The 15,545-nt window shown below is 41.9% G+C and overlaps 1 protein-coding gene and 1 long non-coding RNA gene across 8 annotated transcripts in view; one reads left to right on the top strand and one right to left on the bottom strand.

Annotated features, from left to right (window-relative positions):
* Nucleotides 1-266: 266 nt before the first annotated feature.
* LOC118351340 (uncharacterized) lies at nt 267-3,144 on the bottom strand. The gene is made up of 2 exons (XR_004806632.2): nt 3,009-3,144; nt 267-922 (listed from the first exon to the last, which is right to left on the bottom strand). It is a non-coding gene; the product is annotated as an uncharacterized LOC118351340 (long non-coding RNA).
* Nucleotides 3,123-15,545, top strand: part of HGF (hepatocyte growth factor) — an 80,456-nt gene continuing 68,033 nt past the window's right edge. For 6 of the 7 annotated variants that reach the window (XM_025449386.3, XM_025449387.3, XM_035701411.2 and 3 more), the window contains exons 1-3: nt 3,123-3,256; nt 10,128-10,293; nt 14,441-14,553. In XM_025449386.3, the coding sequence (XP_025305171.1) occupies nt 3,169-3,256; nt 10,128-10,293; nt 14,441-14,553 (367 nt within the window). In that variant the 5' untranslated portion in view covers nt 3,123-3,168. Of the gene's footprint in view, nt 3,257-10,127; nt 10,294-14,427; nt 14,554-15,545 lie in introns of those variants that run through there. The other variant, XM_049096584.1, reaches the window with a different exon arrangement.

Below are 15,545 nucleotides of genomic sequence, written 5' to 3'. Positions count from 1 at the left end.
GTTGACTTCAAAGTTATACTAGATTTAAGAGGATATTGTATTGGTAGTGAGCACTCATCCTGTAGTTACGTAATTAACGCAGGTTGTAGCAATTACAAATTCTCCTTATAAGATTCTCTGTTTCATCGAAAAAATTTCAGACACATTTTGAGGATTTATACAAACAGTTTAACATCTAAAAGTATAAAGATAAGGTCAAGGGATGGGCAATTCATCATTACTATAATTTAGAAGGAACAAAGAGAGTGTGTATCAAGACAAAGTAAAACAGTAGCACAATTAATGATTTATTCCGTGTGCATAGTTCTTTACAGTTTAGGGAGATTTTAAGTTATTCATATATTCGTTTATTTTGTAAGTTATTACTGAACATGGCTTATATGTTCATCGTGGGCTAACTTCGGTGATTATAATCTTAAACAAAAGACAGGTGGTTCTTCTCATGGGGATTACAGAATTTTCTCCATTCTCTGGGATATGACCACATATTCAAGTCCCACACCTGGATCTTCATTCCTTCGGGATCTTGTGGGAGTTATTTTAGGATAGAAATAACTTAAACTTAAGTTTCCTCAACTATAAAATGGGCATTATAATTCTTTCCTAATATGAATTTATTGTAAGGATCAAATAAGACAAATTTCAGAGAGCATTTGACCCAATGCTTTGCATACACTGAAAGCTAAACACGTATTCGCTATCATTTAACCCAGGGAAACCAAATAACGCGTCCAAGGAGGACTATAAACATAGTTATAGATAGGTTTAAGCATTTACTGTATTTCGCGTGACGATAGAGATCTGAAAGTGTGTGACCTGCCAAATGAGTTTGTCGGTTCCTTGTGGTGCTCTGCATCCCGTCCGCAGGTGGGCCCTGCTCGGGCCTCTGATGATGACCGCGATCACGCTTAGGGCCCCGATTCTGCCGGGAGAGGGAGGGGGCGAGGGAAGAAATGGAAAGGCCGGTCTCCTTTATCCTTCACCTACAAGTATTTACTCATAGAAAAATCTAGCTTCTTTAAAGAGGAGTATGAATGAATCCCCACTGAGGCGAAGAGATGCTGCGGGCGCTTGGGGGTCGCGGCGGGTCGGGGTCTGGGGTGGGGGGCTCGGGGGGCTCGGGGGGCTCGGTTCGGCGGCAAAGGCCTCGCGGGCTCGTGCTTCCAGGACGAGACGGTGATTAAAGAGAAGGGGGCGCAGTGGAGGCGGTGGCGGAAAGTAGGTCCGCGGCCCCGCTCCCTCGCCCCGGGCGTTTCCCGTGGGGCTGGGGGGTCCGGGGGCAGCGGGGGGGGGCGCGGGGGGGCAGGGGGCTGTGCCCGTCACCCCCCGTTCCCGGCCGTGGGCGGGCCCTGGGCGCACCCACCTGGGGCTGCGCGGGGAACCCCCGACCGTCTGCGGCGAGCGGGGTCTGGCCCGAGGCATCGAGCGTCCCCTGAAGGTGCGAGGACACATCCTGCAAGCGGCTGGGGTTGAGCCCCGGGGTCTCAGATTCTGCAGACACGAGCCCCCCCATCTCCGATCTCTCCGCCTAGGTTCTGGGGGGCTGTGGGTCCGCGCAGGGGAGGGAGGAGGAGGGAGGCGGGCTAGTGTCCAACTAAGGTGATGTGCGAGGTTTCCGGGGAAAGTCCGTCTTAGAAAGGCGCGCGCTTCACGGAGACACGCGGGGCTGAGTGTGTGTGTGTGTGGGGGGGGGAGTGGGGGTGCGGACGGGGCGGGGGGGCGGGGGCGCGGCGGGCAGGGCGCGGGGCGGGGCGGGGCGGGGCGGGGCGGGGGGCGCACACCGCGGGGCGAGCGCGCAGCTTTGGTCGCGGAGCGCGCGTCGGACGAGCGTCTGGGAAGCCGTCGGGGCCCGGGCCGCGCGAGGGGCAGCTCTCCCGCCCGCCCTCCGCGCCTTCACCCTTTTCCCGGCAAGGCCCTGCCCCCCGAGCCGCCCGGCCTCCCCGAGTCCCCTCTGCCCCCCGAGCCTCCCCAGCCTCCCCGAGACCCCAGCCCCCCCCCGAGCCTCCCCAACACCCCCGAGACCCTCAGCCTCCTCAAGCCCCCCAGCCTCTCCCCCCAGCCTCCCAGCGCCCCCTGCCCCCCTGAGCTCCCCCAGTCCCCCCAGCTCCCCCTCTCCCCCCTAGTCCCCCAGCTCCCCCTGCTCCCCCGAGCCGCCCAGCCCCCCCCGAGCCTCCCCAGCACCCCCGAGACCCTCAGCCTCCTCGAGCCCCCCCCGAGCCCCCCAGCTCTCCCTCTCCCCCCAGCCTCCCAGCGCCCCCTGCCCCCCTGAACTCCCCCAGTCCCCCCAGCTTCCCCTCCCTTAGTCCCCCAGCTCCCCCTGCTCCCCCGAGCCGCCCAGCCCCCCCCCCCGAGCCTCCCCAGCACCCCCGAGACCCTCAGCCTCCTCGAGCTCCCCCGAGCCCCCCAGCTCCCCCTCTCCCCCCAGCCTCTCCCCGCAGCCTCCCAGTGCCCCCTGCCCCCCTGAGCTCCCCCAGTCCTCCCAGCTCCCCCTCTCCCCCCTAGTCCCCCAGCTCCCCCTACCCCCCTGAGCTCCCCCAGCCTCCCCGAGCCTCCCCAGCTTCCCCCAGCCTCCCCGAGCCCCCAGCGCCCCCAGCCTCCCCGAGCCCCCCTCCGAGGCCCCGGAGCCCCCGCGCCCCCCCCCGCCCGAGCCTCGCGCGGGGCCCGGGGCCGGGCCTTGAACCCGCGGCGCCGGCGTGGGGCCCGCGCACGTGGACTGCGGGGCGGCTCTGCCCCCCTCCCGGCCGCCGCCGTCGCGCGGACCCTGGCGCTTTCCCGGGGGCGCTGAGCGAGCGGGTCCCCGCGGGCCTGCCCCCCCCCCCCCCCGGCGGTCGCGCTGGGGCCGAGCTGCGCGCGGCGGGCCGGGGCCGGTGACCTCGGGGCGGGGGGGGCTCCCTCGAAGCGGAGCCGGGGGCGGGGAGCCCGCATCCTCCGCTGCTGGGGGGGGGGGGGGCGGTGGGGAAAGGAAGGGGTGGAAGGCAGCGGAGGGATGTTGTTAAACAGTTTCTTACCGTAAGAGGGAGTTCAGACCTCGATCTTTCCAGTTAATCACACAACAAACTTAGCTCATCGCAATAAAAAGCGGCTCAGAGGCGCCGGGTTCCTCAGCACCGAGTGGCCCAGGAGCCGCAGGCGGCCGTGGGCTCCGGGTCGGCGGCGCCCAGCAGCGCCATGTGGGTGACCAAGCTCCTGCCCCTGCTGGTGCTGCAGCAGCTCCTCCTGCACCTCCTCCTGCTGCCCGTCGCCGTCCCCCGTGCAGGTCAGTCTCCTTCTCCACCGTCCTCACCCTCTTGCTCCCTCCCGGCTGAGCCTCCCCTCCCGCACACCCCGTCACCCCATCCCAGCATCCTGCCCCGGCTCCGCGGGGGGCCTGGGTGCGGTGTAGACCTCTCCGTGGGCTTTCTTGTGAATTCTTGTTTCTGTTTGCAAGGCATTTACAATGATCATTAACACCCCCTGAATGCGTGTCCTCCACCCCAGTCCCCAGCCCGGGCTCCCCCCGCCCCCCCTTAGAGTCTCCCAGGCGTGGACCCTGGGGCAGGAATGAAGGGCTAACACTGGCTGGGATTTTGCTGGTTTGGCCAAGTTTAAAGCTGAACGGAAGGTCTGGTCTGAAAGGGGGACTGTGACTGTCCCAGGGACTGTCAGTCCAGCAGGGACGCACTTCTTTCCAGAGGACAGTTTTCCGTGACTCTTCAGGACCCCATGTCGCTCCGTCAACATTCAGGGCTAAATGATGACTTTCTGCAGGTTTTCACTGGGAGAAGGAGATTAAACTCTGGGGATATGCGTATTATCAAAATGAAAGAGAAAGCCTGCCCTCCAAGACCTCCTTCTTTGTGGGTGCGGGCGCCTGCCCTTTGCAACTGCAGTGCAAGGGGGGTGCAAATTCTGTGACAGCGATTCAAGCTGCCCAACGGCTGCTTTCGGCCTCCCAAGTTCTCCCCTGAATTTGCAGGTTGGGAAGGGACGGCTGGTGAGTTCATACTACCTTTCTGGAAGTATAGAGATTCCACTTGGCGCTTTGAGAAGTTTTCTGCTGTTATCAGGGCAAGAGGAAACATCTGTATTTGTTTGTATTATCATTGTAGTGGCTGAGATGCCAATGGGGACAAGGTAGTGAGCACCCTGGGTAGGCACAGGGGAGTAGAAGAATGGAACAAATGCCCACATGGCAAACGTGGCCTTTTCATAAGACAAACCAGACAACTGGCCATATCTTCTGAGATAAGCTAACTATGAAATTTATCAGACCTCTGATGTACTTTCTGATGTAATACAAGGGTTGAAAACATCAAGAATCTGCTAAATGACAAGGTAAAGGATTCAAACCACCTGGCTTTCTTCTATTGTTTTGCGAAGTGGTCCTTGTGAAACACAACACTGTGCAGGAAGGACCTGTTGGAAAACACTTAGGTAAGATTTCTAGAGAGGTGAACAAGAAGTTAGTGCAATCAGGCAGGTTGTCATGCCTAAGGTGTGTCGTGCTGAAATGAACTCCCCATAAGACATTGCTGATTTTAGGGGATTTTGAGTGTAAATTGAAATCAGGGCTAACATTTGGAGGGCTTTCATTTTTATTTTGTTTTAAAAAATATTTATTTATTTATTTATTTATTTATTTATTTATTTATTTATTTATTTATTTAGAGGGCTTTCATTTTTAAAGACTCAAATGTCGATGGTCTGAAATATAATACTGTTGTACCTGCAATCATCTATGCTAATGCGAAGGAAACATAACGTGGAAAACCCAAACAGTAGATCAACCATAGACAATGTCTATTTGTTTTTGGCACGCATTACGAAGTTTTGGCAGGAGATATACATTCGTAATTATATTTCACTTTGGCTAATGTTGAAATGACTGCGTTTCCTGAGTATAGGGAGAATGAAGCCCAAGAGTGTGCTGGCAGGCAAGGCGAGGCCAATTGGGAATTACAGATATGCTGTGAATAATTCCTGCAGTGGATAATGCTAAAATTGTCATCAAAAGAGGGCTTGGCTTCATTTGGGTGGCAAGTTTATTTTGATAGTTTTTTTTTTTTTTTAAATAGCATTCTCCGAAATGGAGAATGTGGATAGTCCTCTTAGAACATCCAAACTTTGTTCTTTTTTATATCAGCCAACACTTAGAGTTTTTTGTTGTTGTTAAATTGCCTTGGTTATACTTCTAGGTTTATCCTATGAGTCTATAGTTGTACATTTTGTGACATAATACAATGTCCGAAAAGAAGTGGATCCTATAACGAGGTGACAACCAATTACGAACAGAATGTATCATGGAGATCATTTATTACAGTGTTTCTTAAGAAATATGCAATATAGTGGACCTAAGCCATCCGTATAGGTGTTAGTCTACCTATAGACTACCTATCCTCTATAGAGGATAGAATTATCCTCTATCCACTTCCGCCTACACTGGAAACAAATATCCAATCCCCTGTACAAAAGCAGCATTAAATAAGCATCTAATGTCCAGGAACCTGTGGCGGACATAGAGATGAACAAATGAGAAAGAAACCTATGTTTGTTAAGTAACTGTTATGGACTAAGCTCTAAAAAAGAACTTACTTAATTCTAAAAAGATCAACATTATTCAAATTGTCTTACATGGGGAAATTGAGGTTAACGACCTTAATTATCTTATCATAGGGGATAGAGCTGAGATTTCTACCCAAATCCGCAAGAAGGAAATATGTTCTGTTTTTTCTTCTTCTATTTATATGGAAGCTGGAAGCAGTGAAATCAACTGAAATTGCCTTTTAAAAATCTGTTTTGTTAAGTAATATATGAAAAGCTCTGTGTTAGAAATACTATGATACTATGGTTGAGAGTGCATTTCTAGTTGAAGAAGTTTGAGGAAAATACGGTACCCAAGTTGAGTATGAAAAAATGGATAGTAGCATGGTCAGTACCTAAGTCAGGTGAAAAAGTGGCCACAAAGTGGCCAAAGGCCTAGAGGAGAGAAAGTATGAGGACAGGTAACCATGTGGGACTGGTTACTGAGAACCTAAGGGGGGAGTATTATGGCCTGTGATTAGAAAAATGAGATAGGGTAGCGTGCATAAAAGCATGAATGTTGTGCTAAACTATTCTGAACACCGCGGGTGGCAGTTGGAAATTTTCGAGTTGACAAGAGACCCAACTGAAGTTGAACTTCAGTGTGGTTGTTTTGATTGCTGCGTGGAGGGAGCGTTGTTTCTGGAAAAACTCTGCAAGAACCAGTTGTTAGTGACTCCACTAGCTATAGGCCTGCACCAGGTCTCTGAGGTAGCCGGTCAGGGAAGAGACCAGGAGGAGGGGTCTATGAAAGGACATCCTGACAAGGAGGCAGATTAAAGGTGAAGAAGGGAGGCACCAAATCTCACCTTGACTATCACTTCCTTGTGTGAATCTCTTTGGAAGAATTTTGCTTGCTTCTCGAACACCAACTGTGACATCCAAGTCTTAGATAAGAGCCATGAAACCATGAACTAGTATTTATGATCCTTGTCTTTGGGAAGGTTAAAGTCTCCAGTCACAACCGTTCTTTCCATTAATTACTTGTGTACTTTCATCTTAACATCTTGCCACTTCAAGCTGTTAATCACTAATCATGTGGGTAGGTTTCTCAGAATATGTGGAGCCAGATCCCTGCTTCTTTCCACACCCTGCAAATCCTTTCCTTGCATGATTTTCCTTTGAAGTCCATGCTTAGTCCATACAGAGAAGAAAATATATGAGGTACTGAGAGAAATGAGTGTGAGGCCAGGGACCAGAGGGAGAAATGTGTCTCTCTTCAAGCACCTTGATACATTTGACCCTACTTTGTGTTTGTAGGTTTTCAGTAATGATTTCAGTTCTAAAACAGGGATTTCAGGTTCTTCAGGAAATATAGCTTCCAGAATGTTTTCCCATACTGAGAGAAGAGGAGAAAGGAGTTGTAATTTAAAGTACAAGCAAGCATGACAAAGTTGCAGTGATCTCTTACCCTTTGATTTCATTTCAATAGTTTGTTTATAAACTTCAATAGTCATGCACAAAAAATAGTAGGGAAAAATCTGATCCAAAGATTTTTTTTTTTTTTTAGTTTCTTACCAAATTAAGCTGATCTTTTGACTGTTTTCAGTAAAACAAGCATCAGTTGTTAATACATATGGAAGAAAAAGTTGAAACTATTTTCAGAAAAGGAGTTTTATTTTGACATGCTTTTTTTAGACTCCTGTTTTGAATTTTTCTTTTATTTAAGAAGAAATTAGTTTTATAGATGACTGGACTACATGATGTACAACTAGCTTGGACTTCACATTTTTGAGTAATTTGTTACTGACCTAGTAGAAATGAGTAAATTATAAAGGGAAACTTCTAAATAATGAGAAATAGTGAAAAGGGAATCCTGATGCCTGGTTCCCATTGCCTTTGGTTAGTTCTGTAGCCCCAGACAAGCTTTTCACTCCTATCTATTATCTAGTAAAGGGAAATCATAGATTTATTTGCTTTTCTGAATGCTTTTTGATCTTTAGATGAGAGGTAGTGATGGAAAAACTTAGCAGCAAGCAAGAGTTAGACTACTTTTATGAGGGTACAGCCACACATTAACACATCTCAGTAGGACAGCTGAGGATCTATAGAATTAAGCACAACCAACAGTCCCACAGAGACGACTTCTCTCTACAGGCCTCAGTACTTGCCTTCATAGTGCATGGTACTGAGCCAAGAAACCAGACCATTGACAAGGGGTTCTGTTTTATTAGATAATTAGGAAAGTATATATCTGAATTTAATGTTTGCCTCAGACTTTTAAAATTTAGTTTTATGCTCTTAGATATGCATAATAAACACACTGTTCATCATGCCAGTTTTAATTCTATATTTTTAATTAACTGAATTTATTTGAGAAATATATATAATTTTTATATATATATAAACTTAGATTTAGATATAGATCTATATATCTATATATCTTCCATTTTAGTCAAGAATCTTATTTAATAGATTTTCAGCATCCATTAACTAGTATTGGATTCTAAGAAATACTCCAATTTATATAGGAAATCAGATGATTATTATTCTGTGAAACATTTCACAGAACCTAAGAAATAGTGCACTACGCTCAAAGGGAGAAACTCCCATGCAGAGACATATCTCCCATTAACATGATCCTGTGGCAGAAACCAAAATGTGAAAAGAATTATACCACTTCTTTGCTTGGGAGAATAACAATTTCTTCTCTCTGCCAGAATTAGAGAATGGAATTTCAAAAACAAAGTTAAAACTTTGCATATTTGTAACGTTTTTATCTGAATTAATTTCCAAATATTTACTTAATGATTATAATTTAAATAGATGCAAATATAATATAACTTATTTTGTAGACTGAGTCATTGATATATTAGCATTTCAGGTAATTAAGCAAAGTCATTTGGCAAGTCGGTAAGAATGCCAGAATTATCATCTGTCTGCCAACGTTATGCAAGGCATTTGCTCCACACTCAATAAATAACATGTTGATAGATTATTTGGTTGATTGAATTTCTATGTTAAAATGTCTTTTAAATTATATCTGTTGTACCATGGCCATTCCATCTTGTAGGGCAAAGAAAAGTTAAAAATGAAAACATTATTACAGAAATTAGTACCAGTCTTTGGGGGATTGTGTTCTGGAGTTTTACAGAGAACCAGAAATTCAGAGGACTTCATGTTTTCTCTTATTTATTGTAGACTTCAGGTTAGTATAGACATTAATGAATAGCGTCTGGATGCTTAATAAACCAACTGGAGCCGGTGGTTGCTGGCAAACTTGAGAGTATGATGCCATTGTTTGTACCTCACTCTGCTAGCCATATTTCCAAATTTTCTGCACAAAAATTTTCACCCTCTTTTCTTGGCACATTTCACCACATATAAAGACCAGGAAAGCATTTCCTGTTCTACCATCCAAATTTCTTTTCTACTGATAGCTCTAAACCAGATCTTCAGAAAATTTTTATAAGCCATATTTCTACATACTTAGAATTCTTAAAAAGAAAAAGATGGCATCATGAGTGTTTAAGAGTGGGGGCCGGGGGTTCTGAAGCTAGGCAGCTGAGTTTTACATGAGGTTTGCTAAATGGGCAATTTAATATTTCCCTGTGTCTTGGTTTCTTCATCTTTAAAATGAATATATTATCACTGCCTTTGTTATAAGGGTGTTCAAAAGAACTTGCAAGCAGAGCAGAGGAGAGGCACAATCATGCCCATCCTTCTTGTATAATAGGTGTAGTCCCTTAGACATTTTGATCCTCATTGTGAAGATGGTGACCATCATCAGAAACTAGGTAACTTCGGGCACATTGAGAATAAAGAAGTAGTTCTTGATCCTCTAAAGTCATCTATAAGATTAAGTCCTTTAGGATGTTTTAGCTCTGTTTTCATGTGTTTAATGGGAGGCTTCATGCTATCTAGGGGCCTTGTAGAATTCCCTCATGAAGAAAAATGATATTGCTACACTAAAGCTTGAAGTTTTACACACTTTTGATTTATAGCATTTGGCTTGATCTCAAGACAAACAATTCAGTGATACTTAAGAAATAGTGCCCCCAAGCACAGAAAACACTTTTGTAGGAAATGAGAGGGGCCAAAATATGAATAATATGCAATACTTTAAAGACAGCCAGCATAATTTATCCACTGCACCATTTTTAGTGAGAAGTTTCTCACATGTAATTGAATTGACTTATCTAATTAATACTATAACTTTCATAAGGACCAACTGCGGAAGGAAATGACAAATTTAATTATAGAGCATGATATGACATGCCTGGGCATTTGGTTTCATACCATTTGGAGACTATCATGTCATTTATTTCTTTACAGTGAACTCTGTCCTAATTTTAAAAGCATATTTCATTTTAAAGAATGTAAATGAGTGACTGTACATGACAAGTGATTTATTCTTCACTGATTACAATATTCTTCTCTTGGTCTTAACTATCTGAGAGTATCAATCCCTAACTCACCTCACCCCCAACCCTTGGAGATCTATCTATCTAATATGTTGTCAGATAAAATCACTATCTTGTGGATGATCCTTAAGGACTTTTTTTTTTTCTATATGAGCCTTAAAAGCTTTTCCTCCATTTTTTAAAAAAAATTATTATTATTAATAGAAGGACAGAAGAAAAGAAGAAACACACTTCATGAATTCAAAAAGTCAGCAAAGACTACTCTAATTAAAGAAGACCCATTACTGAAGATAAAAACAAAAAAAATGAACACTGCAGACCAATGTGCCAATAGATGTATTAGGAATAAAGGACTTCCATTCACTTGCAAGTAAGTTGCTTCATTTTGTTCTTAGGATAACTTTCCAAATATAGCATCTACTAATTATTATCATGTTTTTTTTTGTTTTTTTTTTTTTTTGTATTCAGTGTAATTTGCCCTTAAGAGTATAAGCTTAGCTTTAGTTTTAACTCATCATAACAGAAAGTGTAGCTCTCGACTGATGGAAATATGAGTAAGGGAGAACACGTAAACATATCTTTTTAGAATCCACAGTGCCTTTGGTTATGGAATTTGTGTTTTTTCATCTTATGAACAGTTGAATTTTAGAAACCAAAATTCCATTAGATTGTATTTTATCCAACATGTAAAGTATTCTATTTAGAATAAACATTTTTTTTTGTTTGTTTTCTTGCAAGAAGAGTGGAGGCATTTTCAGAATATAAGTTGGGCCAGAATTTGCTGCAACTTACATCGTCTTCAGGGATTTAAATAAAAGGTGTTGAGAGAATTAGATAAAAAAGTAGAGGGATTGGTGTCAGCAGCGAAGGCTGTTCAAAAGGAGTTAGGAGGTAGTGATGATGAAGTTTTAGGTGTAAAGTGACGGAGAAATTCAAAGAGGCAGGAGAGGATTCAAATGGAGGGTTTTCTTATCTTTTGAAATTCCCTATGCAGCCTCACAGGGAAGAATTCCTTCCTACTTTGTCAGTGATCTAAGGATAAAACTTGGGAGTTTCAGGCCATGAAGGAGACCATTGCATCTGAATGATTTTCCGAGTTCCCAAAAGAAAATGCATTTCCTCATTCTTCATAAACATTCCCATCCCCTCATTTACTTTATACCCGTTTATTCTCTGTGGCATTCTATTTTTTACAGGACTGTGCATGACATCCTGTCAGTTTTGAATTCTGCTCCATTTGAGCAGTGATGTGAACACAAATTTTAGTAATGCCATGGCAAGCGATCCTAATTTCATCTTACCTTTTTCAGAGAAATGAGTGCTATTTCTCAGGGAAGCGACCTGGTCAGAGAAGATCCTCAACAGATGTAGGGAAGGAGAGACTATCTCCCTTCTACTCATTCATAACTCTTCTGGAAGTATTTTTATTTCTAAACTGCCAGGGAGGTGTTTCCTGGCAAGGAGAGTGGGGAATTGACTTTGCAAGTATATCCCTATAACAATTCTGTTTCTTTCCCTGACTTTCCTGCCTAGAGATTGTTAAAAATAAATTAGGAGAAACTACTCTCAATCAACATCATAGTTATGTAGATTTATGGTGATGTTCTTCTCAAAATTGAGGAGGTTAGATTTATTGTATTTTCCCCTCACAGGCTTGGGAAGGTGGGGCAAAGGAAACAAGAGAATCTCATGTCATTATTGATTTTTAATTCTAAATCTGAAACGAGACTCTCCTGAATCCACAAGTAAGGAATGTATTCCTACCTCTTGATTTTCACATTAGTCTGCCTTCTGTCTAGAAAACAAAACAAAACAAAAACCTGTCCTTTTGTTTTAAGGAGGAACTAAAATAATTTTGCTGCATTAGAGAACACATGTGACCTGATTAAAAATCTTTACATATGAGGTTGCATACTTTCCTCCTATATTCTGGTTGAGTTACATTTAGCCTTCAATTTTATTGCAACCTGTACAGAAAACCACATATATAATACCTTTATACAGAAAGAGTTCTTCTGCCTAGAAATGTGTCATCCGTCTCACTTGTCTATCCCAAATTTATGTGCACATGTGTTTGGAATCACTAAATACATTAGTTATTCAGAATTGAATGCACAGAATTGAATGGTGATACTCTGAAATTAGATTCTTAATGAATTAAAGGATCTTCTTGCAGGCTTATAATATGGACTAGAATCATTGAAAGATGATGGCAAATATACAAAAATGCTTGGAAAATACCACCAATGCTGTGAGAAAGCATCTGTGATTCACTGGGTGTGGGGTGGAACATTCTAAAACACATCTCTTCCTCAGAAGGTATCAACAGTATTGATTTAACAGAGATTGAAGTTCTTTTCTGCTGGGTAGGAAAGATGACCAGAATGCCTGATTCTAAGCTCCTCAGAAAATTGGTATCTATGAATTGACACAAAAGAAGAAAATATGAGGCTTTCTTCCTCCATCCATGTCTGAGTAACTGGTTCTGGCATTGCCTTCCTGCCATAATCAACTAGGACTCTACACAAAATAAATTTCTGAAAGGAATATGATAATTAAGGATAAGATAAAGACACTTAAAATCAAACTTAAAAGAAGGTGTAACTCTAGAATCTGACTGGATCTGGTCTATTTGGAGGTATGAAGTGATTCAAGGAAACACTTTTCTGAGAAAATATGGCATTGTAATGGGATGAGTGGAAAGGGTGAAGTAAAGTCAGCAAACTAGAAGCTTGGTTACCCACTTTTCAGATGGAATCGCCTGTGTATTCATGGAGGCAAATCTTGCATGTTCCCGATGGGGCTCATGAGTCGCCGCCAAGGTGTTCTCATGTCAAAGCCATATGATCAATAGAAGAGTAGCTTATATATGTGTGGTGCACTTTATTTTAATGTGAAGTTAAGTGGCAACTTTAAATTTTGTTTTTAGGTGTTTGTTTAGTTTTTATCTTTATTTGTGTTCTTTTTCTAATTACTATGCAAAGTCATTTGACAACCCCTCCCCCAATATGCTACAATAGCTTAATAGAGAATTTAGTATGTGTTGCATAAGACTGCAATCCATCAGATCAAAATTCAAGTCTGTTATTAGCCAGTCCTCTCGTATCTGCCACCACTGCAAAAAAAAAATACACTTTTATTATTTGCTCTTAATTATTATTTCAGCTGCAAGATGTTCTTGTAGGTAGATGTTTAAAAATATCTCTGTGTTCAAGTCAAAGCTCAAAGTTTATGTGTATAATTTTTTGGAGTTATTTGGATATAGAATAAAATGTGCTAAATAAAAATATGAGATAATAGGTAAAATATTTTAAATCTTATAATGTATTTTTATATGTTTCATAAAAGTTATTTCCCCTTCTTTAAACTTATTTATAAATTGGCAAACTACTAAAAAATAAATGACTAGCTTGGAATATCTAAAATTTTAAGAAAACTATGTGTTCTCAAAACATTCTATGGATTAGAAGTGAAAAATCCTTATTCTCAGAAAATGTGTATTTCTTTTAATTAGATACTTGTACTTGGTGGCATTGTAATTAGTGTGAACATAGTGAGAAGGAGTTTTAATACCATTTCTTAAAGGAAGGTAAACAGGTCAGAATTCCCACTTGATTTTCTACATTGTAAGACGTGGTAACATTTAATATATTGAAAATTTTATCAATTTTTTTCTATTCTCAGGGTTTTTTTTTTCTACTTACCATCTTGTTTAGAAAGACTTTTTAGTGGACAACAAAACTCAATATAATGCTTAGCTATAGGAAGGATGACTGTAGGAGTGGTACATTTTAGTGATTTTCTTCAAGAGAGATATATCAAAAGCATATGCAATGTGATATTAATAGGTTTTTTAAATTAAAAATGTCATGAATGCAAATCTATTTAAGAAACATTGCCTTACATAAACAGTTATCCTGATAGCAAGATTTTTATAGCCTTTAATAAGCTTCCATTCTTTACAAATCACCAAGAAGGGATATAATGCAAAACATTCCAGACTTTTGATTTCAGATTTTTTTTTGCTAGGAAAATCTCTTGGATTGTGTTTTTTCTAATGTGTTTTAGGCAATGTCACTTTAGAATGTACTTTACACAATTACAAGCTTTGAAAATTAATCACGATATTTCAGCTATAATCATTTGTATATAACTATAAACAAAATCTTCCCACTTGCTGTGTATTTACACAAAAAAAAAGTCTTCAGAAATAATTCAAGCAGTTAGGTTATATATTGATTTTGCTTGTTTAAGACTTCATTTCTAGGCATCATTTAGAATAACATGAGAACATTCCAAATAGTATTCTGATATTTAAATCCACACATATGAAAACTTATTTTTGTTTTTTCTTATTTGGTTATGAAAGTGGTAGGTTAAAAATCACTCATGTTTTTATTATGCATATATAACCTTGTGTCTTTTTATGTTGCCCTCCTTGGTTAAACCATGTGCCCATTCTTTAAAAACTGTATAAATAGTAGTATTCCTTCTTTTCATTTAGATATTTTTTTCAGGGCCTTTGTTTTTGATAAAGCAAGGAAACGATGCCTCTGGTTCCCTTTCAATAGCATGACAAGTGGAGTGAAAAAAGAGTTTGGTCATGAATTTGATCTCTATGAAAACAAAGGTAACTGGCTTCTCCCTAAATATTTCATAATAAAATAAAGCATAAAATATATGTAATTTCCTGCCATAGTGCTCTTTCCCAGTAATTTTTCTATTATATACTGGTTCTGTTACACGGTCAATTCTTCCATAAAGGCAGAGAATACTAGTGCCGTGACTATTTTCAATATGGTAGTTTTAAATTGAGCATTTCCCAAATTTTTCATAATCAGATTGCCCTGTCCCTCTTAATTTCTAGGAGCATCTCCTAGAACTGATGTTGTCCATGTTCATTTTAGAGGGTGCCACCTTAAATTCATAGTTTATTTTTATTTATTTATTTATTTATTTATTTATTTATTTATTTAATTTATTTATGATAGTCAGAGAGAGAAAGACAGAGACAGAGACATAGGCAGAGGGAGAAGCAGGCTCCCTGCATCGGGAGCCTGATGTGGGATTCGATCCCGGGTCTCCAGGATCGCGCCCTGGGCCAAAGGCAGGCGCTAAACTGCTGTGCCACCCAGGAATCCCAAAATCATAGTTTAAAACACCTTATATTATAGTACATTTTGAGCTTAATACATAGCATTTTGAATGTTAACAACTGTGGGTAACTGATTTGTCTTAGTGGTGATTGCTGACAGTAAAATTTGGAGATTTTGAAATATTAGTTGCATCTTTTCCTAATTATTTACTTTATTTATTTAAAGATTTTATTTATTTATTCATGAGAGACAACAGAGAGAGAGAGAGACAGAGACACAGGTAGAGGGAGAAGCAGGCTCCATGCAGGGATCCCGACATGGGACTTGATCCTGGATCTCCAGGATCATGCTCTGGGCTGAAGGCGGTGCTAAACCGCTGAGCCATTTGGGCTGCCCTAATTATTTACTTGTTAATGTGTCTATTTTGTTTCTCTGATACTATATTCACAGGTATTTACTTTTATCCAAAGCCAAACTATATCAATGAAATAATTGGAGAATGTTAAATAAATATGAGTTTTACAAA

The sequence above is a fragment of the Canis lupus genome, chromosome 18, assembly GCF_003254725.2.
Source record: "Canis lupus dingo isolate Sandy chromosome 18, ASM325472v2, whole genome shotgun sequence".
Classification (NCBI taxonomy): Eukaryota; Metazoa; Chordata; class Mammalia; order Carnivora; family Canidae; genus Canis; species Canis lupus.
This window is presented reverse-complemented; position numbering and strand designations above follow the sequence as displayed.